The sequence below is a fragment of the Centrocercus urophasianus genome, unplaced genomic scaffold (genome assembly GCF_019232065.1).
Source record: "Centrocercus urophasianus isolate 14NV4802_14NV808 unplaced genomic scaffold, USGS_Curo_1.0 seq_14, whole genome shotgun sequence".
Classification (NCBI taxonomy): Eukaryota; Metazoa; Chordata; class Aves; order Galliformes; family Phasianidae; genus Centrocercus; species Centrocercus urophasianus.
Window position 1 is genome coordinate 5,511,683 of NW_024884586.1, and position 26,751 is coordinate 5,538,433.

Here is a 26,751-nt window from a genome sequence, read left to right on the forward strand (position 1 = left end):
TGACATGGCGGCTGAAGGAACCTAGCTTTGGGGCCACCGTGCAAACGCAGCAGCGCCGCTAACGCACCTGACGTGACCCTGCAGGGCTCAGGGCGCGCCGCCCACGGGCACGCAGGAAATGGCGGCGCCGCGGCTCCCTCCTCCCCCGGTCGGGCGGGAGGCGGGCGGAGGCGAGGTGCGGCCCAGGTGCCCGCCGCTATATCAGCCGGGGCGGCGCGGCGGCGCGGCTGCCCCATGGCGGCGCCCGCTATGGCCGAGCCGCGCTCCAAGCGGCCCCGCGTCACGCTGCCCGCCTGCCCGGCACACCGCCCGGTGCCCGGCAGCCGCGTGAGGCAGAACTTCCCGGCTGCCGTGGAGGAGGGCCTGTGCGGGGTGACCGGCGCCCTGCTGGAGCTCGCCTACAGCCTGCAGGCGCTGGTAAGGCGGCGGGAAGGCCGGGCGGTGGGTGACCCTGGTGGCTGGTAGGGGCGTGGGGTGGGTGCTGCTCAGTTAAGAACAGACGGTGGATAAATTAAATAAAAAAATCTTGAAAACGTTAACATCCTATAAGTAGTTAATTATGTACATAAAATATTTACCTGAGTGGTTAAGCAGGCATGGTAACTTTCCTTCTGTGGCTGCAAAATATGGAATCTCGTTGCTTCTGTGAACAGCAAGGTGAAAGTGAGCGCAGGACAAGGCTCGTTACCGCAACGGGGGTTGTTAATGCAACATTTCCAGCGTGGCCCTGCTCTCAGAAGCTTTATTGCCATGCACAGGTTGGGGCATCCCAGCTGGTTATCACAGTAACAAAACACTGTCTTGCACGTGTAACTTTTCTGCAAGTTTTTTTAAAGAGATGAACAACACAGATGAAGCATTTACTTTGTATTTACACACAGCAACAGAACAAGGCGAGCAGGACAGGAAGAAGCAGAAAAATCTATGAAATCATAGAAGCACAGAATGGCTTAAATGGGAGCCCACCCAGCCCCAACTCCCTGCCAGCTCAGGCTGCCCAGAGCCCCATCCAGCTGGCCTGGTGTGCCTCCAGAATTAGGGCACGCATTTGTCCTGTATCCCTCCTAGACTATAAGCATACAGCAGAGCTCCAGTCCAGAGCCCATCCAAGAGGCAAAAGCTGTGCTGTACTGCATATGCATACTTAGGGAACTAGCAGATCACAACACTGTAACTCCCTCAGTTCCACTGAAGCCCCTCTCCTATGAAGGCTGATGGAGTTGGGCTTATTCAGCTTGGAGAAGAGAAGCCTCTGGGGAGACCTTGTTGCAGCCTTACAGTACTTGAAGGGAGCATACAGAGAGAGAGGACTGGCTTTTTACACAGTTTGGTAGTGGTAGAACAAGGAGGTGTGGCTTTAAACCGAAAGAGGGGAAAATTAGGCTAGGTGCTAGGAAGAAGCTTCGGAGGTGGTGTGGGCCTGGCACAGGCTGCCCAGAGTAGCCGCAGATACCCCATTCCTGGAGGCATTCAAGGTTGGATGGGGTCCCGGGCAGTCTTAGCTTGTGAAGGCAGCCCTGCCTATGGCAAGGGGTGTTGGAACTAGTTGAAGATGCAAAACTGTGCTTGTTCTCTTTTTCACTTGCCTCATCTTAATAGTTTTGAAAGCTTATTTTTCACCTATGTTCCCTGTTCTGGGACGATGCCTTGAAATTTATTTGTATTCCAAGGATCTCTGCCAACAAGAAAGAACATCAGTATTGGAGACAAACAACAGTACTATATCAGTATTACAGTTACCTCTCTAGAATTAAAAGCCAGAAGGATTTGTAATAGAAGTAAACAGACTTTTTAGTAAAGACACCAAACTTACTGGATTGTAGAAATTTGGATGAAGGTCTTCAAAGTGATTGTGGGTAGATAAAGTCCCATTGAAAAGGTCTCCTGGATTCTAGCAAATCTTAACAATCTGTATGGTGTGGGTTGTTTTTTTTTTTTGTGGATTTTTTTTTGTTTTTTTTTTATTTTTTAGGGTGAATATTTTGATCAGTCACACGTGGCTCTACCAAATGTTTCGAAGTTCTTCCTGCATCAAGCTCTGGAAGAGAGAAAAGCCGCAGAAGCTTTGATGAAGTATCAGCAAGAAAGAGGAGGCCATTACTGTTCTAAAACCATCCAGGTGTGTAGCAAGGAATGAGCTTTCAAGCATTTGCAATAAGCAGTAGTTACTCTAATTTCTTGCATTATATTGTTGGTACTTCAGATCTCTGCGTTCATCCCCTTAGATTTCCAGGTTTAATTTTCTAGGAGTTATAAAATCCTAAAAAGAAATGCTCCAGACTAGGAGTTTTAAATCCTAATGTGACTTCTTGATAGGAAGCTGCAGGAAAACAGTGAGTATGGAAAGATGAGCTGTTCTTCTAAATAAATGTAATTCTGTCTTTGTTTCTAGAAACCAAATTGTGACTATGCTGTTGGTTTGGTGAAAGCTCTGGAACTAGCTATGATGCAGTGGAAAACTCTGACACGATACTTTGAAGAGCTTTATGCCCTAAGCATTGAAAATGCAGATCCTCATAGTGCAAGCACTATCAAGAAACAATTTATTGGGCCCAAAATCCAGAAGATCAAGATGATGGGAGATCTCCTGACCAATGCTCGCAGGCTTGATTGTTCCCAAGATGGCAGAAATAGTCTTGGGGATTACTTTATGGACCGGTTGCAGAAAGAGTTCAGAACAGGCATAGAGCCAGAGTCTAGTCAGCAGTGCAGCCCCTGTCCGCCTCTCCAGCAGTGTGCAGGAGCTTCAGAGGGTCTGAAGCGACCGCAGAAAGAATTTTCCCAGCACAGGAACAGCATAGGGCCAATATATGCAACCATACACTGCACTGCCACACTGCCACAGTGTAATAACGATGGGATGGGAGCAAAAATGAAACGGGAGGGAGGTACTTTAATGCTGTAGCTATTATCACTGTGGTCCAGCTCTGAAGGCAGACCTGCACAGAGAAGAGTGGCCTGGAGACTAGAACTCGGGGGACTCGATGATTTTCACTTCCCCCTCTTTACACCCTGTCCCTCATCCTCATTTGAGCCACAGCTCAAAATCCAGCCCATTCCATTGTTTTGTTTAAATGACAGCAAGGTTGCTAGTTACCGAAATTGATAAGCATTCACTGCATTTTTACCTATGCAATTCTTCCTAGAAACCAAAAGCTTCTAGGCCTCTTCTGTCTTAATAGGGTTAGCTAATGCAAATTATGTTAGCAGTATATACAACTTTTATTAAAAACAACAACAACAAAAAAAACTTTAGTAAAAAGAAATGTCTATATGGGAGGAAACTCAAAGATTTAGTTTTATATTATCAGATTTTATATTAGAAATTTTATATTAGCATACTAACACAATGTAATGGACTTTTTAAAAGACTTGCTTTAAGACAAGGTTTTATTTGCTTAATTCTATCATAGTAGCAGTTAAAATAAGTAGTCCAATTAATTTACTTACAACCCAGCTGTTTCTATAGTTGTATACTTCTCCAAGATGAAGGATGCAAATACTTCCTCCACAGCAGGAATAAGACCAATGCTCTTAGGCACATGGCTTAACTCTTACATTGTCCTGTGTGGAGTCAGGAGTTGGACTCGATGATCCTCATGGATCTTTACCAACCCTGGATATTCTGTGATTCTAAATTCCTTCCATTCACCTCCTACAGGAGTGCCTCTCTTTCACTATACTGGCTACCAAGGTCACCTAGGAAGAGCAGCTGGCTAGATCAGCTGTTTGCAGCTAGGTTGTGAATTGTTTTGTTTTTTTTTATATACCACATTTTATGCATTTGGGGTTTGCTTCCTTGAAAGATTCTTAGTTTTATGTAATGCTGCAAACAGTGTTCCTATAATGTTTGACAATAAATTCAGTTCCACATTAAAAAATGGTACTTTGCATTTGCATTGCATTCTTCATTTTATATTATAAGCATGACAGTACTTTCCAAGAGATTTTGCATACGTACATGAAACAACACCAGTAACTGTGATTGAGAAGGTTGCACGGATGAATTTAAAGATGAAAGCAATAGATGAAATAGATGAAAATAAATGCTAGGAGACTGTAGTAAGGTGAAAAAAAAGCACAATGAAACACTCCCAGTAAATGCTTTGACTCCCTTACACAGCTGCAGTTAAGTACCCATTACTGTAAAGCTGTGTAGACCACTTAATTTCTGTTAGTGTTGCAACACAAGACAGATGATTACAGCATTGATGCTTTCCTCATCTTTCTAGTACAATGACTCAACGTTTTTTCTTTTAGTTGGGAAAATTTAAAACATCTCCTGTATTCTCCAGTAAAAATACTGCATTGTGCCACAAGAATGGTTTGAAATGCTTTTAGCAACATGCTGGATTCATCTGTTTGGGGTGGCTGCTCTCAAACACAGCAGTAGTTCAACAGATATTTCCATCTGGGCTAGATTCCAAAACCCACCCTCACGCTGAGCATACCTTATTCAACAATTAGTTCCACTGACTGCAACTCAACATGAATAAGAGCAATGGAATTCGTCCTTCTCAGTATTAATACATAGCTCACTAAGTATGAACAGACCAAAACTGCTAGTTGAGTTATAAACTACATGGCTAGTAGGCAACGTTTGATATACAGCGGTCTCCTTTAAGAGTTGTTAACCTACAATACAGGCATCAGTTTCAAGTACTGAAGATCTTAAATGAATTCCAACAGGACAAGGAGCCCAACACATAAACTTTTCAGTGTGAGACTTACTTGCTGCTGCTTCTTCCCTGAAATATTGTCAGTCGTGCTTCTCAGAGGCTCTTCTCTCATTATCTTTGTAGCCAAACATGCCAGTACTCTTTCAGATTTTAGGCCTTTCTCTCTCTCTCCTGAAATACCTTCCAGATTCTGCCCGAAGAGACAATTCTTTTTAGGTAATCTCGCAGTCAGCTGTTTTCCCAGTGTATCTTCTGAAAAAGAAAAAATCAGGTACCGTAGATAACCAAAGCTTTTCTTGTTCATGTGACAAGGCTGTGAGGCACATGTGCCTGTGATCTCTTTGTCATCAGTACCTGTCTGCTGTGTACAGGATGATCCCCTCCATGCTTCGCAGTGCAGGAAGTACAACCTGCCACTCTTTTCTCAGCTTTGTTTCAACCATGCCCTGTGAAAATGAGATGAAGAGTCAGAGTAAAACAGGTATAAGGTCAACAGCATTTAGAGCAGCTGTACAGATACTCTTCCTCTGCTGAACGCTCGGTCATACATGCACTCTGTATCTGTTCTTGCAAAGCAAAGCCCAAATAATCCAGTATAGCCACAGAAGCATCACTGCAGTAAATATAGCATTCAAATTGGAAGCTCTGAAGAGACCTATTCTTTACTTAGAATTATGAGTTACAGCAACAGAGGCTTCCAAACAGGAATCAAAAGCGGTGTATTTCCAAATGCTGCCATAAGAAATTCCTGTGGTTGTAAGGAAAGGGAGCTTGCTGCTGTCTGCAACCAGAGTGTGGAATTCACTTCAAGTCTCTTGGAGAAGATCATGGCATATCCTTCCTCTTCTCCACTCTGGCCACACAACATTGAGAAGAGCATCTTGGAATACTGTTCTTTGCTTTTTTCTGGCCCACAACATCTTTTTGGACAAACCTATCCTTGGGCAAAATACTAGAAAGATAAATGGACTTTTGGTGCCAGCAGCAGGGAATGCATCCTCACAGAATCATAGAGGCCAGAAGGCCAGGGGAGATGATCTAGTCTAACCCCCTGTTAAAGCAGGTTGAAGCTGCTCAAGGGCAGCTTCACTGCAAGACAATTCTGAGCAGAATTCACCAGCTGGTCATGGCTTTCTCCTGACTTTTCCACTTAGGTGAGCTCATGCACTTACGAGCATTCATAGGCAATTACTGGCAGTCTCTCAGTATTGCCTGTCCAAGTCTCACCATCTGTTACCACTCTGCCCAAATTAACCACTACGCGTGCCAGTCCTCAAATGCCTTTTCCTGGTGTCCTGGGGTCAGATACAACCTAGATGCACACTCACAGTGACAGATTATGCTGTAGCTTTAGGTAAATATTAGCAAAATTAGCATTTCCACAAATTAAACCAATGACCTGAGGAAAGTTTCCGTGTTTTGAGTGGATCAGCAAGGCCAGCACCAGTGCTTGACAACCAATGCACAGCTGTTAAACCATACAACTATTTATCATTTTTACTTGTTTTGTCTTACTGTATACAAAACACTGTTTTGAATACAAATTATTTTTACTTTAGCTGTTCTGTAAAGGTTAAAACAAACATTCTGTTCTCTCCTTCCGTATCAAAGAGCCTCTACAATAACAGTAGAGTGTTTTCATGAGCTTGCTGCTCTGCCTCAGAACAGCTGGGAGATACACTTCTGCATGTGTAGGGCTGATTAATAGCTGCTCTCCTTGGGGTGGATTGTTTTTCAGCACTGGATGCAGTGAAAGAACAAACTTGTACAGAGTCCAAAACATCTACTTTAAAAAAAAAAATTGATCTTTGGGGTAATGACAGAATGTGACTAACAATTCTTATCTCTGTACTTCAAAACACGTAAGTAAGTAGAAAATGAGGGCTGCAGATTGGGAATTTTTGCAAAAATTGAATGATAGAACAGCAGAAGAACCCAGCATAGTGACAGCCCATCTGAGCTGCCACAGGTGTGGGGACCATGGGCCTGACCGCCAACTGATGCTCTGTCACCTTCTGAGATGCTCTCAGCTTTGCTGCAAGGGGGAGCTTTGCCTTTGATTTTAAAGGAGTAGGAATGTCACCAGCACTTATAACTGCAGAATGGAGGCTAATTTTAGCCTGTGGAATCCATAACTCCCTGAATCATAAAGTTAATGAAATCACACAGCTGAACTGCTGCAGTACTTCTGCATTGGAGAAAGACCCAAACTTCCCAGCTTAAGTGATATTCCAAACCCAGACTCCGGCAGCCTTAAGAGACATTACCAAAGCCGTCCTGCTCTTTCACATCCCCGACCGCCATGCCTATCGGCCCGAAGCAACACACCCGTATTGCACAAGCAATAGGGCCGCAGCGCCGTTACACTTGCAGCACAACACTACTCACGACGCGACGTCAATCTCTTCAACGGCTTTGGAATTAAGGTAAGCTGAGTCTCGAGCTCAAAGAGAAACCTGAAACGCAGATGTACACACTTGAGCCGAGGCGCAAAGAGTCACTTACTGTAACTCAGGTGTGTCACTGCAGAGACACGGCCGCAGGCTCAGCTGAGGAGCCACGCGCTTCCCGCAGTAGCCGTGCCCGCAGCGCGCTCGGACAAGCCTCGCCCTCCCGGTCAGCCCCGCGCCTCAGCCCGAGCTCCGATAGCCGCGCCCGAGCCCCGCCCGACACCTCGCGGCTCCGGGGCCCATCCTGCGGGCGCTGCGCTGCGGTTCTGACAGAACAGCTCCCGCCCGGCGTCACGCGCCCGGCCGCCGACGGAAGGCACGCGGCAGCAGCCCCTGCGCCTCGCTGCGGAGCGAAGGGCGCAGGGCTCCGCGAGCCGCCGGACGGGCCCGGAGCCTTTTCCCGCAGCTCCGACGGGGCGGTTCGCTCCCCTTCCCTCCGCTTCGCCGAGCTCCGCCGACGGCCGCGAGCCGCTACTCCCCCCTGCAGGCGGCCGCGCTGCGCCGCAGCCCAGACCCCGTCGCCGCTCTCGCCCCGCCGCCCCGGCTCCGTCGCGGACGCCCCCTCAGTTACCGCGCGGCCGCGGCCGTCCCGCCGGGCGAGGCGCGGGACTCCGGCACCCGCGGGCCGCTCGGCCCGAGCCGTGCCGCCGCGCGCGGCTCCCCCTCCCCACCCCGCAGGGGGCCGAGGCTCCGGGGGCTCTGTCAGCCGCGGCCCCCTCCCCGCCCCGCCGCGCCCCGCCCCGGCCCGCTGGGGGCTCCGGCATAAATACGGCCCCGAGCGGCGCTCCCGGGGTGGCGCGGCTGGAGAGGGGTCGGTAGTGGTGGTGGTGGTGGTAGTGGCAGCGACCCGCGCCGGTAGCCTCGCCTGGCTCAGGGTACGACGACCCCACTCCGTGCCCGCCTCATACAGCTGCCCTCGGGACCCCCCGTCCTCCCGACCGCCGTCCTGCCCCGCTCCGCTCCCAACCGCCCCCATGGACTTACTGGGCCCCATGGAGATGACGGAGGGCTCCCTCTGCTCCTTCACGGCCGCCGACGACTTCTATGATGACCCGTGCTTCAACACGTCGGACATGCACTTCTTTGAGGACCTGGACCCCCGGCTGGTGCACGTGGGCGGGCTGCTGAAGCCCGAGGAGCACCCGCACCACCATGGGCACCACCACGGGCACCCGCATGAGGAGGAACATGTGCGGGCACCCAGCGGGCACCACCAGGCCGGCCGCTGCCTGCTGTGGGCGTGCAAGGCCTGCAAGAGGAAGACCACCAATGCCGACCGCCGCAAAGCCGCCACCATGAGGGAGCGGCGGCGGCTCAGCAAGGTCAATGAGGCCTTCGAGACCCTCAAGCGCTGCACCTCCACCAACCCCAACCAGCGCCTGCCCAAGGTGGAGATCCTGCGCAACGCCATCCGCTACATTGAGAGCCTACAGGCCCTGCTGCGCGAGCAGGAGGATGCGTACTACCCGGTGCTGGAGCACTACAGTGGGGAGTCAGATGCGTCCAGCCCTCGCTCCAACTGCTCCGATGGCATGGTGAGTGCCCCGGGCAGGAGATGAGGTCCTTCCTCCTTGTAGTCCAGCAGCAGAGGGAGGCAGGGTCCCCACACACCAGGTCTCTGGGAAGAGAAAGGAAATCTGTTAGATTCCTGGGAGGAAGGTTAGGCAGTCCCTGTGTGCCTGGGAGCTCTGTGGGAGGTTGCCTGGGAGCACATGGTCCCTGGGCACCTTTGATTTCATGCTCTGCTGTCTGTTCCTCGAAGGACAGCAGTGAGGCAGCTCCCCTTGGGTGTGGGAATTGCAGAGGAAAACACGCAGGGCAACCGATCAAGTCTAAGGTTTGTTTTCTGTCATTCATCAGGATAACAAGAGGATGGCCCAAGTAGCGGGAGTTGTTTTCCTTGACCCTTATGAAGAAGGCCAGCTTTCCTCTCACTTGATCCCTCTGCAGACATTTACTGGCAGCAGAAAAAAGAGCCCAGGCTTAGAGCCTTGGGTTATGGGGAGAGGACAAGGGTGGCTGCAGGACTGCTGCCGAGAATGGGACCACAAGAGCACTTCTGGGATTTTTTTCTGTTTTCTAGTGGGGTTAATAATCACTGAGCTGAGTACTTGGGACTGTGAAACAGTTGGCAGATGGGAGAGAGTTACAAATGTCCCCTCTTCAAAATACAGCCTTTTCATCGTAGATTCACATATTGACCACACACATATTGGTCAGGGTTTAGCGGTTTTTCTTTACAAAACCAGAGTAGGAAGAGAAACTGAAAGAAATCCGAAGGTAGAGTAGTGGCTTTCTCAGAGGAAAAGTGGCTTTCTCATGTTTGGGAAACTCTTTCAAAGTTAGATCAAAAGAATCCCTTCCTCTCTTGAGTTGCTTTTTCTAAACTGACCACAGGCATACATGAGACTGCTGGAAAACCTCATCTCTGATAAAACCACAGCGTCAGTCATAGGGATGGTGGTAATTTCCCTTTGGAACGAACACGACACATAAATATTCTAGTGTAAATCCATTCCTTTTTTTTAGTTAATTCTGTCTGCTTCATTCTACAACACGAACTTGACAGCATTTTGGCTGAGAGTGATGGCACAGATTAGCCACTGAAATACAAAATCAGATGGCTCCTGGGACCTGTGGAATAGGCAGTCCCCCAGCCTCACTCAGATTATTCTCCTTTCTAGATGGAGTACAGTGGGCCGCCTTGCAGCTCTCGCAGGAGAAACAGCTACGACAGCAGCTACTACGCGGAATCACCAAATGGTGAGTATCTCCTGTTGAGAATATGGCTGTGTGAAGCATGGAGGATGGGGGCAGCCAGTGGCCTTCTCTGTCCCCAGTCACTTAGCCAGGCTGGAGAAGGAGCCTGACTGTCCAGCCAATGAGTTGCTGATGCTGGCAGAAGCACTGGATTTCATGTAAATGTATTTGCAAGTATAGGGGATATGTTAGAGCTGCATTTCCTGTTTCGCAAATAGAGCATGTAGGTATACATCCCTCTCTGCGACTGATTTTTAGTCTTAACCCCATTTTGCGTGAAGCCTAATACCTGTTCTAACCAGGTATCATTAATCCAAACTGGAGAGATGCCTGACAGAATTCCAATCTTCCATTCCCTTTCTGAAGACTGAATCCACCCTCCCTGAGTAGCAGCGTGTTTCACTTGGGTCTCTTCTCTGTTTCACAGATTACAATTCCTTTCCTGACAGCTGGCACCCTTCACTCATACTCATTTCCTCTGATTTCTTGCATGCTCTCAGACACGTACTTCAGCCGCTTGCTGGGGTTTTATGAAAGATCTACATCTTACAATTTAAGTACACAGTGGATAAATGGATCACATTTCTCTTTGTTTTTAGACCCAAAGCATGGGAAGAGTTCCGTTGTTTCCAGCCTTGACTGCCTCTCAAGCATTGTGGAGAGGATTTCCACAGACAACTCCACATGTCCAATACTGCCTCCAGCTGAAGCTGTTGCTGAAGGGAGTCCCTGTTCCCCCCAGGAAGGAGCAAGCCTGAATGACAGTGGAGCCCAGATTCCTTCCCCCACCAACTGCACCCCACTTCCCCAGGACAGCAGCAGCAGCAGCAGCAGCAGCAATCCGATTTACCAAGTGCTATAAAGGCAGGTCCAGCCGGACTGTGCCGAGAACAAATTGCTCCATTCAGCCAAGCTCCAAGACTTGCCTTCTAAAGCAGAAGGGACTTCAAGACTTGTTTCAGTTTTAAAATATCATGCAAAATTCCTTCTGTAAGTTTTCAAACCTGTACTACTACAGAATACACTTAGTTATTTATTGGTTGCTAAACTAAAGTTATTTAATATGTCTAGAGATAAAAGCGTATACGGGGAAATGGCCAATGTTAAATTTGGGCTTTGGAGAATAGGAACCTGGCTCTTGAATACGGAGGAAAAAAGAAATCTACAACAGCAGTGGCGTGACAGATCCTTCTTCTTATTACCCCTGTTCTGGCCAAAATAAGGTTGTGGACCATTTTTTATAAAACTTTTTGTATAATTGTAAATAAGAGTTGCTTTGCAAAAAAAAGGAAAAAAAAGAAAAAAAAAAGAAAAGAAAAAAGGAAAAAAGAAAAAAGAAAAAAGAAAAAAGAAAAGAAAAACAGAAGAAAAAGGGGAAAAAAAAAGAAAGCTAAAATTAAAAACAAACATAGGAAAAAATAAAAATATATATATTTAATGTTGCTTGGTTTGTTGTGCCAAACTTTAACTTTATATATTTATACGATGTGATTGCCAAGAATGTCTTCAACAGTATTCTAAATAAAGACCCTTATTTATAAAATCTGTGGCATTATCTTGACTTTCATTAGAGCTTCTAGAGTTACTGGTGCATTTAGGAACGGTGTTAAGATCGCTGCCTTGGCAGGAAGAAGACACAGGCTCTGATTCAGCAAAGAAATCAAGTGCTTGCTTCAGCTGTGCCACTTTCAGTTAATTTGTGCAAAGACATTGCTGAAAAGGGGTTGGCTTTCTTCCTGTGGTATCCTAGTGATTTCTAAACCAAGTCTTACACATCAGTGGTCTTCACTAAGAAGGTCTGTGAGGTAAATAAGCACATTTACCTCACAATTACATGATGAGAGCTTAGAAAGCTGTAATAGAAGTGGGAGTCCTAATTAATTAAACTCTCCAGATTCCATTGCAGCTACTATGAATTAAAGCCTTACGACAATATTTTGCAAGATCAGGAACTACATTCCCAAATACTCAGATTTTCCATGTAAGATCTAGTTTTAGGTGACTTTACCATATTCATATACACTCAGGCATTAGAAAACACTTAGAAGTCGCTTTCTGTCACAAAGTTCAAGGTACAGATCACAGTTTTCCTCAAGTTCAGGTTGGAATTTAAGCCCAAGATTGGCAGTTTTAATTTGGATTTGAACTTTAAGCATCTCTGGCAGCACTGCTCCAGGGATTTGCTTCTTGTTTAGAGCCTCTCTAAAAATAACCGGTGGGGTATGTTTCATTCAGTGTATATATGTAACCTTGCAAGCTTGTCACAAAACTGAAAAACATGAAGCTCTGAGCAGATTGTCATTGATAAGCAAGTATCAGGGTGTATCTGTACATTTGGACAGTTGCTGAAGCCCACACACAACAACCTGATCCTTCTCATATCCCTATGACTTATGGCTCTTGTTTAAACTTCACAGAGAAAAGAACAGCCAAACAAATAAACAGATACCATCATCAGCTCTGAGCATTTGATGACAGATCAGTCACTGTATTCCCCCTTAGGTGATTATTACTGAAGGAATTAGTGCAGCTTGTACCTCTTCAAAAGGAAGAAGGAAGGAACAACTCATGAGCTCCATCGTGCATGTGGCGGTGACCACAGTGGATGACGAATGGGGGCACAGAGGACATAGTGCTGCTGTGTGGGCACACCAGGCTTGACTGGTCAGAGAGGCTGGGGCAGGGCTGCCCTCTCGGCACCTTAACCAACATCCAGCTTTGTAAGAGTCTCCTGTTGGCTTCACTGTGGGCAGAAAACACAGTCCAGCTTGTAAAAGTTCAGCTTTTCCCTTTTTTATTCCCCTTATTTACATTCATTTTTTCCCCCTAAAAATAAGAATTAAATGAATTTCAGTGTTCTAATTCACACTAGCATGAATCAGGAGCAACTGCTAAGATCAGAAAAAAGTCCCACTTTAGTCTGATTGGAGGCAGTGTCATTGACTCACAAAAACTAAAGAAACACAGTCAGATCCCCGCAAATCAGAGCTTCCCATATAGATGATAAGTCCATTGCCTCCAGTGAACAATCAGGCCCATATGGAAAAGATGCTACTGAAAAGTACTATAGACCTTGCCATCCCTGTGCTCTGGGGCTGGTGAAAGTGTCATGAATTCAAACGTACAGGCACAGTAATGGCAATCAAGAAATATTTTCCAGAGTCAGGAACTAAGAAGATCCAACTAAGAAGCACAAAGCTCACCCCTGCCTCACTCTGGGACCCCATGGGGTACAATAGGAAGCACCATGGGTCCAGCTGGCATGGCACAGCGGACACAGAGTGCTTGTGCTCAACAATGTACATGCAGTTCTATGCGAAGTCATGTATATTGCATTTCACTGATTTATTTTAGCAACCCAAGTTTCCACATACTGATGTTAATGTTACAACAGAGAGCAAGCATTTAGCACATCCCAAAATAGATGGATGGATAAAGAAGAAAAAAGTATTCCTAGATTTACTGTGCAGAGCCCATCTTTTTCCCACTGATGTCAGTGAGAGAAATCCACTGGAGTAAGGCCAAGGGGCATCAGTGCTGATAAACATACCTTTAGATTACAGCAGTATTTATTTTTCAACTTAAGAAAACGCGTGCATTTTTTCACGTCTGTTTCTAAGGTGATATATTTAAAATAAGTGCCTGAAGTTACTCCATGCATCAAGGGGACGGCACATTGCTAATACAGCCCTGCCAATGTGGAAACATTTCAAAGTTGGACATCATTTGGACTCAGAGCTTTGTTTTGGTGGTGACATGGGACACAGGCAGAGCAGAGAATGGGCACAAGGCTGACCCAACATTTGCAAATGTTGCTTCCTTAATTGGGATCCATTATCATCCCAGTTAGGATCATGTAGGGATCATCCTGCAAGACAGAATGCAGTCTAGCTTGACCTACAGGAACACACAAGTGTGCACTACACACACCAACACTCTGAAGTCATCAACTTATAGTACAATTCTGAATCAATGTGCTGCAGGATGGGAAAGACCAAAAAGGACTGAATCTGGACAACTGTACTGACATGCCGAGCTTGGGGAGAACTGAGGACTCTGCAAGCCTGAGTCCTCATTTATCCAAGCTGATTTGACAAGACAGGACAGGGCCAGACGGAACGTGGGTGGAAAACTTTTCAGTGAAGGTTTTAGAGCTGTCTGGCATTTCCCATGGAAGGCCACCTCTAAGGAAAAGTCAGCAAACTACTAATAATTAAAGGAAAGCAGCTGTTCTGAATGTGAAAAAATATTAAAATATTTTATCTTCTGTATCTAACACTATTAAATAAATACAAAGTGGGCAATTGCCTTGTATCAGTGCTGCTCTTTTAGAATGACTTGTTATTTCAAAGACATGATAGGCATTGCTGAATGTGGAAGGGAAGGGAGTTTTCATTTTACAGATTGCATTTTGCAGAGATATTTCAAAGGTTCAAATATTGCAAAGGGGAGAGCTGGCTCATTCTACTCACAGAATTGGTATTAACATCTCCAGAAGAACATCATCCAAAGGTGAACCTTTGGATCATGTGCTTTCCTGTAAATCTCTTCCACAGCCAAGACCTTCCCTCAATGGCCTGTGCAGAGCCTGTTGTACACCTGGGAATGTTGTTGAGTAGAAACTTGTGGTTTGACAGTCAGTAGTCGAGATTCAGGGCTAATGGCACGAAATGAGTCCTAGTGTCATACAGAAGAGCCTCCTTTGCCTTTTCCCACCAAGGTCTCACCAGGAGTTAGCAATGTCTGACAAAGCTATCTGAGCCAGCAGAAGGAGCCTAGAGACATCCCTATGGGCAAGACCCAGAAATAAAACTTTCACATATGTAGACACTTCTGAATAACATCTGAACAATGTAAGTTAATGAATGCTGATCTACCCTATAACCACAGAGTTACAAAAAACCTCAGGGTCTTCCCAGTAATACAGTTGGCATGACACTAAGCTCACATTTCTTTCTAAAACATCACCAACTTATCTTCCTCGTGGGTCTTATCAACATCAGATAAGACTCAACAAATAATCCTATATTTATCAACAGGAAGGAAAATGCTGCCTGTGAAGTGAAGCTTTCCATTACTTATATGAAAATGCATTAAAAACTGACAACCAATAACCCACTTCATCAGAGAGAGGGAGGGAGGCTGTAATGGCAGTGGGTTTGGTGCTTTGGTTGTTTTTTTTTTTGTTTGTATTTATTTTTTTTTTTGCTTGGAATCAGATTGAATTATTCAGAGTTCTGGGGCTCAGCACAGTCACCTAATATTGCAAGCACATGGTTGTGAGATGGGTCTCCCAGTCTCTACGAACCAGATCTGAGGGGCTGAATAACAACCTGGAACTGCAAAAGCCCTCTGAAGCACAGGTTCTCCCTAATCCACTGAAACTGACCTTGAGCTGTTTGGTTTTCTTTGTCCAACAGCAGCATCTGCTGGACACCGTGCAAATTGCAGTTATTTCCGAAATCCCTTTCGGTGAGTTCAACGTTCTGTTTTCTCATCTTTTCAGTAACAGGTAATCAATAGGTGGGGAAACAGCAAAAACAGTCACAGCCTTCATTCAGCACCTGAAACCCCATAAACCAGGAACAACATGTTGGAAAAAGTCAAGTATTTCATTACCAAAGAGGCTTCTAAGGAGAGAGAGTTAAAAAATTGAAGGAATAGCTAGGTTTTTGTCTATTAATGCACAAATTTGGGAAAAGCAGCCTATTTTCATTTGGTTTATTTATGTGAAAAAGAAGACAAAAGGAAAGAGAAAAGGTTTGAACTCACTGCGCAGTAGAGATGTCAGAAGTGCTGGGGGAGACTGTTTACATAACAGAAGGCACGTGCACAAGAGCAGGAGGTGGCAGAAGGATTGCAGTGCCATTCTCTGGTGAAGGAGTCCTTCAGCAGGGTGTGAATTTCCTGGCATGCAGTCACCTCCACCTAAAATGGAAGTGTAGAACAGGACATGCTGAGAAATGGTCTCACACGTTTGGAAAGAACATTTCAAGCCATGCAAGGAAGTGTGGAGGCAACACACCTAGAGATCATCTACCTTACACTTTGGTCATGCAACATTCCTTCACATTGACGCTTTCCTAAAACAATCGTAATGCTGCTTGCCATATTTGAAAGACAAAATCTGAATGACTTGTGCTTTACGTGTGGCTCATCAGGATTTATACTCTGCATCAGGATTCATATTCTGGGAGGATAGAATGGTCCCCTTGGTTGACTGACAGCCACTGAGTGCTGCACTGTCTCTGACTGACTGCCAGCCAGGCTGCTTTTGTTCAGAAAATCCAAACGTTTGGGAACAAATGCTCTCTGAAACCTGTTCGTTCAACTCATAACTATTTCCTCACATGTGGTTCTATTTGAAGTCAGCAGTTTTGACTGTCATTGAGTGGCAGAGCATTACGATTCTGCCATTAATGAAAAGGAATTTATTTTCAGCGGATCATTCACAGAAGAGAGCCAGTAGGCCTATACTGGTAAAGCAATACCCTGTTGTTACAACTGTCTTCACCTTGCCTTATGCCACGTGTGGGTTTCCTGAGGCTGGAGCCTAGACAATCCAAGTGATACTGAGAGGTACAATTCTTTTCTACTTGCTACAATGTGAGCAGCAATTACATTCCTGCAATCAATAAGCACTGTGTTTATCGGTTGTTGTTTGGCGTGCTGTTTTTTTTTTTTCCAGACCACTGGAGGGCAGCATTTGTATAACAAAAAGAGAGAGAGACCATTTCTCCAATGGACTGATCTATTTTTTTCCTACATTTTTATATATACTTCTTCAATTCAGGTACAGAATATCGTCTCATGCCAAGACAACTGAAATTAATGAGCTGGATGTCTGTCTAGTGTAACTCCATCAGTCTTTCTTGCCAGTTGACACAACTTTGGTACCCTTATCTGTAGGAATTCATGACTTGCAAGATTCACTTACATGTGAAAAACCACAGGCTTTTATGTCTATATGGTAACATGTCCCCATGAGTTGCATAAAGGTGATTGGGACAAAGACTATAGTATAGGCAAATATTATCACAGCAGCTTGTAGATGAAGTTCTCTTTCTCAAACAGAACATTCAATGTTCCCATTACAAGTGTAATGCCATAGAAATACAAATGTACACAGGGCAGAACATGTGTCACACCAGTCATTTCCTTCATTTTGGAAAGGAAGCATGGGATGTACTTAGCACAGATGTTCTACACTCCGAAGGCGGTCTTCTAGAGAACTAAACACTTGAAATAGCTTGCAGATCAGAGCCAGCTGTACAAAATGTAGGCCCAAACATGGCTTTAAAAAGCTGCACAAATGCCAATTACATTAAACAATGTGAAAAAAGAAACAAAGTAATGTGCTTAATTAACAAAGCTAGAGATGGAGTCAGCCATTTGGTTCAGAAGTACTCCCAAGAGAGAGGTTAAATCCAACAGCCAGGGCAACTCTGGAAGAAATAAATTAACGTGCTGGGTTAATATTTCAAGCTCTGCGGGAGTGAGCAGTGTGTTTGGTGAGGAGAAGCAAAGGTAAAAATATCACAGGGTGCTATTTTGTTTGTTTGTTTGCCAAGGACACTTCAGCTTCTGCAATTTATTTATTCTTCATGGTGTGCTAGAAAATATGCAAGACAACATAAAATTATCAGCATTATGTCACTGGATTTCCTAAATTTATCTTTTTGCCACCTGTTAAATCTTATCTCAAGGTCAAGAGAAACCACTGCTTTGAGTGAATGAATTATGGCACAAGCATATTCACAAAAAATACATTAGCAGTGTTCTTTTAATTTTAGTACTATGTACAACCACAGATTAAAGAAGCCTCTTATCGTAGGACTTCTCTGAGAAATAACCTCTGGTGGCTTGCTTCCTTCCAGGCAAAACTCACTTATAAGCATTACAGGCTCCTGTGGGGGGCTTTGACTTCATCCTGGGCACGAAAGAGGAAGACACTGTTCTACCAAAAGCACTGTTTGGTTCAAGTGCTGAGAAAGGTCATCAGGGCTCAGTTTTCCAACGTCTCTCTTGGTATCCTCTTCTGTAAGAAAGACAACCGGATTAAAAAATTGCAAGCTCCTATCAGTTAAATGCAATCCACCTGAACTCTCCATGCAGAAGTGTAAGCAAGACTTTACAGACCCAACAGCTCAGATCTGTTTTGTCTGGGAGCATGAAGGAATTCAGTTTGACAAATTTGTTCTGGAGCACTGTGGTTAGAGACGTACTTTGCTTTTTCATACTGGAATTACAAAGATCCTGGAGAATGTCTTGTAGATGGATTTCATTCTATAGCAGCTTTTTCTGCTCTCATATCCAAGGATTGACCGACAGCTGCCTGGTTCACAATCTTAATACCTGTCATGGTAAGCTCAGGCCTCTAACTCCCGAGTTGCAGCAAGTACTGTGGCTTGAATCCTTTCCAGTGTTCATCTGTTGGCAGCTGTTTCCATCTGTTCTTTCTGAGGCATTTCTGCCCCATCTCCAGGGAAGAGCAGGACTGGCACGCACTGCATTACTTGTTGTGAGCAGCCTGCTCATGTTTTACCTGAATCTGTCATTTTGCCTCATCTGCTCTCTGGCATCTTTTTGCAGCCAGAATTCAGAGTTCTGCTGCAAATCAATGAGGAAAAAAATTTCTGTATCTCAGAAATGAATGACAAAATAATGCTCCCTCTTTTAAATGCAAGTTATTGGATAGACAGGAAAGATTGATCAGTTCATTTAACCCTCATACCTCCTAGGTATGTAGTGTTCCTGCATGTATGTTTTGTAGATAAAGCAAAATAACTTTGACATATCTTTGCTTTGTTGTGACTTAAGGCATATGCCTTTCAAGCAATTCTTGACCACCACCATTACATGGGGCTCTGGTGTGTTTGTTTGTTCGTCTGTTGGTTGGTTGGATTTTGCCTCCTTTCTTTTTTCTTCTGGTACAGCATACAATATGGGGAAAAAAAAAAAACCAACAAAAAACAACCAACAAACAAACCCAACAAAAAAACAACTTCTGCTTCCCTATCTTCTATTTTAGACACCAGTGCTTACATTTCCAGACATGCAGCTGATCTTTTGGAAATCTTTGTTGGCTGAGCAGATGTCTAGCTACATAGAACTCATCTGTTAAGTTTTCCTATCACTACTTATTGCTTGTTAACTTGCTGTCTATGGACTGTTCATTGGCTGGAGTGAATTAAAAGACTGTACTTTTTTTTTTTTTTTTCCTTTTTTTTTAAGCCAAGGTCGTTAGCTTTATGTTTTCAACACTGAAAGTTTTAATTCATATTTTCATATTTAGGGATATACCATCCCTAGCCTGATTTCCAACTGGATTAAATGCTCTTCAAACCTCTTGGACTTTTGCTGTGTGTGACAAAAAATGAAAGCCTTTATGTCTAAACATTTTTTCTTTCAAACTACTTCAAAATACCTCTAAAAAAATTAGACACGTTCTGCAGTTCTTACTCAGACTTAGTGAGGATGGGGGGGAAATAATCAGTAGGATAAGAGATGTAACATAATGTGGAAATGAAGCTGAAAAAGGGACTCATCCAGGTTTTGTCCCAGTGAGTATTATACACATTTTTGTACATATGGACAAATACACCTGCTAACAACTGTATAAACATACACTCAGGAGAATGGACAGTAATTTCATTGAATTCCCACAGCACCTTTTCTAGGATGCACTGTTCCTTTCAGGATGTATTTCTCTGCTTGTTTTATGCGATAGTCAAACTGAGCTACAGAAGCACAGCACCGCTGAGTACTTCTGCATGAGATCTCTTAATCTGCTGAAGGGATCTTAAGGGATTAACATAATAAACCAAATAAAAGGCTGAAACACTTTGACATTAATTTTAGGAAGCAATATTTTTCTCTATGTTTTAAATAGGCTGGATGTCTGTAAGCTGGACAACAACTTTAAAATAACCTGTAGAAATATGTTTTGTTTTTAATTACAGGCTGGAAAATTTCACAGAAGACTGGCCCTTATGGATTTGCAAACTGGGTACCCCTTTTCTCTCAGCCCTTCATAGGAAAGCCAGTAAGTACGCTCCTGCAGGCTCTGTTGCAGAACAGGCATCCATCCTAAAAGCACAGAAAGGCCCAGCTTTCCATGAGAACAGAGCCTAAATTAGGAGGATGCACTTCTGAATTCTTGTTGGCCAACTCTGAGCACCTTGTGTCACCATGATATTTCTTTGCTTCCCTGTTATTCCCTAACCCTTTACTTCAAGGATACCTACAGGCGGGGAGTACATCTGCAAAGCCTGGCAGAACCCACCCATGAATCATTCCATGAGTAAACAATGACTAAACAAGCCGTGTCTTAGGAACAAGCATAGCACTGTGCTTAGTAAGCCAACCATTTAAATACAGACCTGCTGAAAATCTTGTGTGCTAGCAGGAACATCAGCCACTATCTGCTGGGCCAGTACGGCCCTTCTGCACTGCGATTCCTAGAGAAGGCTTTTTCCCACAGCCAGCAACCTATGGGTAGAGCATCTTCCTGTTCCCTGGAGCACAAAGCTACAATACATCCTGGCACTATTAGCTCTGATCTAGCTCTCATTGGAACAATAGACTGCTGGTAGTGCTGAGCCACAGGTTCAAAAACAAACAAAAATCAGGAAATCTGCATGCCCAACAGCTGGCTGAAGATTTGCGTTAGAATGTGGATTTTGCTTTCCATTTACTCGCACTTGTATTGTATAAATCCTGTTTACTTACAAAAGAAACACAGTCCATTTTACCCTTAGTGCCAATTATTGAACTACAACCATATGCAGCATGTAAGAATTACTTCAACAGGATTAAACATCATATTTCATGGCACTGCCCACATAAATAATCACAAAGCCAGAGAAAAGCAGAGACATCTCAAAATTATTGATCCATGTCAAAAAGTGAGGAGCTGGGTTAATCAAGAGATTTAACCAATGCTTTAAACGTTGGAGTCAGCACTGCTCAGATTTATTTCAACTACGCTTACCTTTCAACACCCAGCTTTATGAACCATTTATACCAATAAAGATTTACAGGCTATTTTCCTTCTTGTTTGTCTGAGAACATTTCAGTTGCTGCTGCAGACTCAGTGTAAGCTTGAGAAATAATAACAGTTGTGAAAAGTGAATCATTCAACAAAAGTAAACCTCCCGTTTCAATTTAAAAACAGAGAAAGAAATGTTCTAATTATTTTGATGTATTAGAGAAATAGTCAGCTGTTAGGCAAGCATGTGTTTTGTGCATAAAGCAACATGTTCTGTCCTCTTCCATTAGAAAGAGACCCTCATTTTTGCATGCATGTGGTCAAATGAAAAGGATGTAGTTGAGGCACTGAAAACGGCACACTTTGCTCAAGAAAAGACCAGTGCCTCCTGTTCTGTATTCTGTAAATAGTCTGTGTGATGGGTTTGTGCCTGTTGCTGTGTTCATGCACCTGCAAGTTGGCTAAGATTTTAAAAATGTCACCCAGCATTAGCAGACTTTCATTTTCAGAAGGAAAAAAAAAAGTTGATCAGGTCAATCTCAGAAAGTCAAGGATCTCATAGCACTCCCCAGAACAGATCAACTACAAATAAAGCAAAGCCAAATCACTAGCCACTTTTGGAACTGCAGTGGTAGCACGTGGTAGGAGCTACACAGTTCAGCTCTACGTGCATGCATTTACTCTTTTGAACATGCAGATTTAGAGCCTTCAGGATTCCTGCACTCAGCTCCTAGTAACACACATTTAGCAGCTTCTATAAGCATGTTTTCGCTGACACGAATCTTCCAATATTGTAAGTTGACTTTTCCTCATCACCAGCTGCTTGTTTTGTTGGATCTCTCCTAGATCAGCATCAGGAAGACAGAGACTAATCTATACCCTTCATAGAACAAAGCATCACATTAGCAAAGCTGCATGCCTTATTTCAGTTACTGAAAGCAGATTTTTGCTGTGATTTTGCTCCATGATTTCTTGAGGATGATTTCTATGTTAGGGAATGTTCATATAAGATAAATCCTGACACTTTTACTATGGTCTTGAGTAAAGTATATCATGAAAATCATTTGAGGTTAATACATGCTCCAAGAGCAGCACAGTGCCTGGCCCAGCCCACTTATGTGCTGCTTTCAGGCAGGTGCTGGCTCTCAGGCAGATTATAGCCATTTTTAGTGTTCACTGCTGCTCTCTCTCCCTATGAGAAATAGGGTCTGGACAGCATCCCAGGCCTTCAGAAAGCAGAACATTCCTGCCACCTTGCCTTGTGTGCATGCACAATCTCACACCAATTTATTCAGTTTCACCTCTCAGGAACTTTTAGTGAAATCAGATCATTGCAGGTGGGAATTCCACTAACTTAACGGAACGAGTAAAGACCTGTGATGATCTCTAACATAACATGATATTACTTTCTTCTTTTTTTTTTTTCCCCAGGACAACTTTCATTTGTCTCACAGTTCGATATGCATCGGTTCAATACTGATATTCCTACACTGGAACTCTTTGTTAAGGATCCTAAAGGGATTCTTAAAACAACCTTCACTCACAATCGAATGCAGCCCAGTACAACGGATTGAGAACAAAATGCAGTCAGCAGGTGCAGCACAGCAGATAGTTCTCAGCTCACAGCAAAGCCAAGCGATATTTGAAGAACACAGATAAAAACAAAGTACATATTTAAGCAAAATTTAAGTAACCATATGAAAATAACCACCAAAGCACTGGAACAAGCTGCCAAGAGAGGTTGTTGTGGAGATTCCATCTCTGCAGATACTTAAAATTCCTCTGGATTCTTCAGTATGCAACCTACTGTAGGGAACCATTAGCAGAGGGGTTTGGACTAAATGATCTCCCGAGGTTCCTTCCAACCTCTATAATTCTGTGCTTCTGTGAAGAAAGGGAAAAAAAAATGCCCAAACCTAGCCAGGTAAGTGTGCAGGGGCTAGCATTTAATCTGTCTAGCTCCTATTTCCGTGACTAAAAGCAGGATGACTTCTTTTGAATCAGGCTTTGTGACTGTGATGTGAGCCCTTCAGGCATGCGGCACCTCTGTGTCTCCCTCAGTCAACATCAAGCAACAACAAATTATTTTCTCCCTCATTCTCATTTTTTGCCATGGAAGGCTTTCATCCAACTATTGATAGTCCAAAAGGGTAAATCTCACCTTGCAGAAAAGTAATATCATCTTTGCAAGTGCAGCTTTGTTTGTTTTTGAATCAGTTTCAAGGACAGAGTGAGTACATTGCATGTTGAAGTGCATCACAGCTTTCCATTTGATTCCAAATGATTTACAAAGATCAATATTAACAGACAGCAATTCACAGTATGATGTAATCTAGAACTGATAAAGAACTGCATTGGAATACTGTTGAATTGTCATGAATTTAATACAAGACAGCACAGACTGAGTTATAGCATTCGACCATTGCAAAATCAGTGCTCCAACCCTGGCTGCTTTTTGTTTTGAGATTATAACTCTCAGAAATAAATCTCTCCCTCTCAGCTTCCCCCAGCTTTAAAACATTTTAAATGTGCTCTCAGATGTATTCACAGTTGTACATAAAGTCATAGGTTTTATAAATGTCTCTTTTCCCTCTTTATATTGTCACTTTTCTTAGAATTGGTCAATAAGTTTTTATAAGAAGCTGTGTCTTTGAGTACAAACTGGTTGATGAACTCTGAATGGCAGGCTTAAATTTAAGGAGTGAGCGTTTCATTACTTATCACTACTGTTGGTATGTCCTTGTTAAGTACCTCAGGTACTCTCAGGTATGCAAAATGAGACACTGTTATACTAGGAAAGTACCAAAGCATAAAGCAAAGCTTCCCTGTGTGTTTCTCGTGCCTACACAGCATTCTAAAATTTTGATCTATCAAAGAAAACAAAGCTATAATTTTGCTCAAAGGTGAATACTTACTAAATACAGAAATATTAGGAAATAAATGCTCAGTCATCCCCCCCCATCCACTGAAAAGAAAACTCCTTAAACCCCTTTGGAGATATGATTAGAAATCACTGCAATTCTCAGCTGTATTATTAGGTAGAGACTTCTTTCTGGAAGACAACCTACCTTTCATTGTATCCTGTTACCCTGGGGATGCTGAAGCATAGGTCAGCAAAGGTGATGCCAGGACTCCAGAGACAGAGGCGAAAGAAAGACTTCCTCTGCCTGTATCATCACAACACAGGAGGCAGTAGGGTGACCTAACACAAAGGATAAAATTAGTAAGGGGACAGATGATCTTTTGCATAGGAGTTTGAAAAATAAAACAGATCTATGGCTCAAAGCTGTATTTCCACTGTCACCACTGAAAGCGTTGATTCAGATGAACAGCAAAGGTTGTAAGCACTCCCAGTGACTTTAATAGGGCTGCTCAAAGCACATCTATTCTCTCCTGAACAGCAGCTGTGCAGCTCCAGCCTCTCACATTGAAAAGTCTTTCTGAACTCTATAGCTGTTTTTCTCCTACTCACACCAGGCTTTGGTTAGCCACAGCTCGAGGCAGATGACCATCAAAATCTGTCACCAGTATCAGCTAGGGAAATAAAACACAATTCTGAGGCCAACATCATTTGGGAATTTATGATAACATTACCTCCTCCTGCTGCTGTTTTATCAGAATCCTTTTCAAGACTGTGATCTCCTTGCTCAATCTACCAAATCCGTGCCTCCCACACAGGTCTCCCAGAGCTCTTAAAACTGTTTTCATTCGTTTTTAGCAAGTAAATCTTAGTAAGCTTAACTGCTAATTTAACTTAAATCTGACAAGAACTAGCAGAGAAAAATAAGGTGATTCCTGGACATGCATATCCACCTTCCTATAAAGTCCTCCCTGCACAACTTCTTTTTCCTGGGTAGAGAAAACACCCAACAGGGATACATAGAGGACTTTCTTCAGGTGGTTGACATGAAACCCAAACTCTTACTCTTTCATTCATTCTTTAATTGAAGTCAGTGGAGCTATATGGGTGATGCTGCTTCCACAAGCGAGTGCATCGTCTGTAACACAAGTCTGAAAGCAGAAAAGAGGAGCCACTGCTATTGAAACTGAAAAGGCTGAATGCCTGACTGTGACAAATATATACATATGTTCATCTTGGGTACACACTGGATTACAGAACCTCATTACAGCCCTGGAAAACACTGCAGAGTTAGGGGAGATCCTTCAGCATCCCAGCAGGTGGAGGCTGGTAGAACGAGACAGAGCAAGGAATGGTTGCAGCACCATTATGGTTCAGTGGGGTGAGAGGAGCCAGGAGTGCCACAATGCAGTTTGGTATTGAACAAGCCTCTGCGGAAAACATTTTATCCCTAAATTTGACAATCTTTGAAAATGATTTGGTTTCTTTTATCTGTTGTAGTCCAAACCTTTATATCCATGGAAAAACATTTTGTTAAACAAAACCAGAATTTTATATTGCTACCAGGCAGGCTCCTGGCAGCAAAGTTTTTTTTTTTTTTTTTTGTCAATATGATGTTACTGTCTACATTCCCTGTTTAATAAAGATCTTATTTTCTGATAATTCACCTCCCAAACTGCAATATAAGCTTTGGAAATGATGCTATCTTTCATTTTCCCCATGAAAATAATGTATAAACACAAACTTATGTTTCCACTGTATGCTTTTAAGACAGTTTCCTGTTTTTGCAGCTGTCTTGCTCCAATCCTCTGCTTCCCCTCACCCACAGATCTATGATTTGGAGCCTTCTCACTCTCTTTTTGAAATACCCTGCTCATCTGCGACTGCCAACTCTCCTTTATCAACTGCAGCCTTTGTATCTTCAAAGAAACCTCGCTGGTCACTTAAGCGTGGCCTCCCCACCTGAGCCCATGAAAAACGCCTTTGAGCAAACTTCCAATTTCTTAACGCACGCTTTCAGGTTCTTCTGAGGTCCTGCAGCACGCTCCTGCCAATGCCCAGGCAGAGAGGAAGATGGAGTGCCAGAAGCTGCAAGGGGCTCCTTTCATCCTCACCGCCGCCTGAGAGCTCAACACTGACGTTCCTACAGAGGAAATGCTGATATGGGTAATGGAAGGCAAGACTAAAGGGCTGGGAGAGGACCTCAAATCTCTTCTGGATTAACCCCCATGGCCCTCAGAACCCGCCCTGCTCTGCTTCCCCTTGGCCCCTGGATCTATCACCATAAGAAACAATAGGTGAGTGGGACTATATGACCATTACCATCATTTTATCAACAATCTACAATCTTCATTTCCTTTCTCTTTCCAAATTTCAGGTTCGAGCTCACCGCTCTCCTCTCATTTTATGCTTTCCTGCTGCCAACTCTCAAGGACTTTGGATGGCCTTTCTGTGCTGGGGCTTCTCAGACCCCTCCCTCTACCTCAGTCTTTCATGTTCAACCCCAGCACTCAGCTGCTGCCTGGCCGCTCTTCTTGGAGGCTCTGTCAGCAGCTGAGGGTGGCTGCAGTACAGCATTGCGTTGGTTCAGCCTCATGTTCCTTAACTTCACCGTGCTTCGGATTTCCGTGCTCTTTTCCCACAATTCAGGCAGACAAACATCCAGCTCCTCTGGCCTTCCTTCTGTCCTGCCAGCATCGTAACCAACCTGTTGCCATTCACGCAGGGGAAGCAGGCATTCAGGCCTCTCCGGTGTATCCTGCCACAGCTCCTGCAACGCTTCCCTCAGCACCCAAGCTGCTGCCACGCCCGTCTCCTTCCCCTGCACACCACACGGGACACGTACCAGGGCAGACGAGGGGTTTTGCCGCTTTGCCCGAAGGTGAGCGGCGGGGATTCACCCCAGCGCCGCCGGAGTCGTCCCGGAGACGCCACTCGGGCGGGCTCTGAGACGGGAGGCACGGGGCACCGCTCCCGCGGGCGGGCAGCTCCGGACTCTCGCCGTGGGGGGGG

The 26,751-nt window shown here is 44.4% G+C and overlaps 2 protein-coding genes across 2 annotated transcripts; both read left to right on the forward strand.

Moving 5' to 3' along the window:
• Positions 1 to 249: 249 nt before the first annotated feature.
• LOC122157891 (ferritin light chain-like) lies at positions 250 to 3,883 on the forward strand. The gene is made up of 3 exons (XM_042814085.1): positions 250 to 417; positions 1,973 to 2,119; positions 2,393 to 3,883. Exons 1-3 carry the CDS (start codon positions 250 to 252, stop codon positions 2,903 to 2,905), a joined length of 828 nt encoding a protein of 275 aa, XP_042670019.1. The 3' UTR covers positions 2,906 to 3,883.
• A 4,220-nt stretch (positions 3,884 to 8,103) lies between these two features.
• Positions 8,104 to 10,751, forward strand: MYOD1 (myogenic differentiation 1). The gene is made up of 3 exons (XM_042814525.1): positions 8,104 to 8,664; positions 9,814 to 9,892; positions 10,489 to 10,751. The coding sequence occupies exons 1-3, from the start codon at positions 8,104 to 8,106 to the stop codon at positions 10,749 to 10,751; spliced, it is 903 nt and encodes a 300-aa protein (XP_042670459.1).
• Positions 10,752 to 26,751: the final 16,000 nt, after the last annotated feature.

Coding starts and splice junctions, on each gene's coding strand:
- LOC122157891 (XM_042814085.1), top strand. CDS start 250: ATGGCCGAGCCGCGCTCCAAGCGGCCCCGCGTCACGCTGCCCGCCTGC. Junction 418..1,972: donor CCTACAGCCTGCAGGCGCTG/GTAAGGCGGCGG, acceptor TTTATTTTTTAG/GGTGAATATTTTGATCAGTC. Junction 2,120..2,392: donor ACTGTTCTAAAACCATCCAG/GTGTGTAGCAAG, acceptor CTTTGTTTCTAG/AAACCAAATTGTGACTATGC.
- MYOD1 (XM_042814525.1), top strand. CDS start 8,104: ATGGACTTACTGGGCCCCATGGAGATGACGGAGGGCTCCCTCTGCTCC. Junction 8,665..9,813: donor CCAACTGCTCCGATGGCATG/GTGAGTGCCCCG, acceptor TCTCCTTTCTAG/ATGGAGTACAGTGGGCCGCC. Junction 9,893..10,488: donor CTACGCGGAATCACCAAATG/GTGAGTATCTCC, acceptor CTTTGTTTTTAG/ACCCAAAGCATGGGAAGAGT.